At 66.8% G+C, this 683-nt stretch overlaps 1 protein-coding gene across 1 annotated transcript in view; it reads left to right on the top strand.

The window, feature by feature from the left end:
* Positions 1–683, top strand: part of CAD (carbamoyl-phosphate synthetase 2, aspartate transcarbamylase, and dihydroorotase) — a 22,455-nt gene that overhangs the window by 18,326 nt on the left and 3,446 nt on the right. The window contains exons 35-36 of the mRNA XM_010001769.1: positions 358–479; positions 566–675. Of these exons, the coding sequence (XP_010000071.1) occupies positions 358–479; positions 566–675 (232 nt within the window). The remainder of the gene's footprint in view (positions 1–357; positions 480–565; positions 676–683) is intronic.

Consider the following 683-nt stretch of genomic DNA (forward strand, 5'->3'; position numbering starts at 1 on the left):
CCGGGGCCTGCACCCTGTCCTGAAGGTGTCGTGGTCCTGCCCCAATGGCGTGATGGTGACCTGCACGATAGGGGGGGAAGGTGACCTCTCGATGCCAGGGGATGGTGACCTGTGTGATGCCATGATGGCGACCTGCATGTTGGTGACCTGTGTGCTTGGAGGGAAAGTGACCTGCCCTGATGGTGGGGATGGTGACACGTGTGATGGCAGGGACAGTGCCCTGCCCCAAGCGCAGGGATGGCAACCTGCATGCTGAGGATGCAGGGTGGGCCCAACCCTGCCATCAGGAGCTGGGTCCTGCTGCCGTGGGGACAGGGGGGGGCATGTCCTGCCTGCTCTAACCCCCCCCTCTCCCAGCTGCCAAGCACTGCCGCAAGCCAGTGATCAACGCTGGGGATGGGGTGGGCGAGCACCCCACGCAGGCTCTGCTGGACATCTTCACCATCCGTGAGGAGCTGGGCACTGTCAACGGCATGACGGTGAGGGCCCGGGGGTGTCCGTGGCCACCCTTGCCCCGGGGCTGGGAGGGCTGTGCTGCAGGCCAGGCTAACGTCCCTCCCCACAGATCACCATGGTGGGCGACCTGAAGCACGGGCGCACGGTGCATTCGCTGGCCCGGCTGCTCACCCAGTACCGCGTCAACCTGCGCTACGTCACCCCCCCCGGCCTGGGCATGCCCCCCG

This window comes from Chaetura pelagica, unplaced genomic scaffold (assembly GCF_000747805.2).
Source record: "Chaetura pelagica isolate M959 unplaced genomic scaffold, ChaPel_1.0 scaffold307, whole genome shotgun sequence".
Lineage (NCBI taxonomy): Eukaryota > Metazoa > Chordata > Aves > Apodiformes > Apodidae > Chaetura > Chaetura pelagica.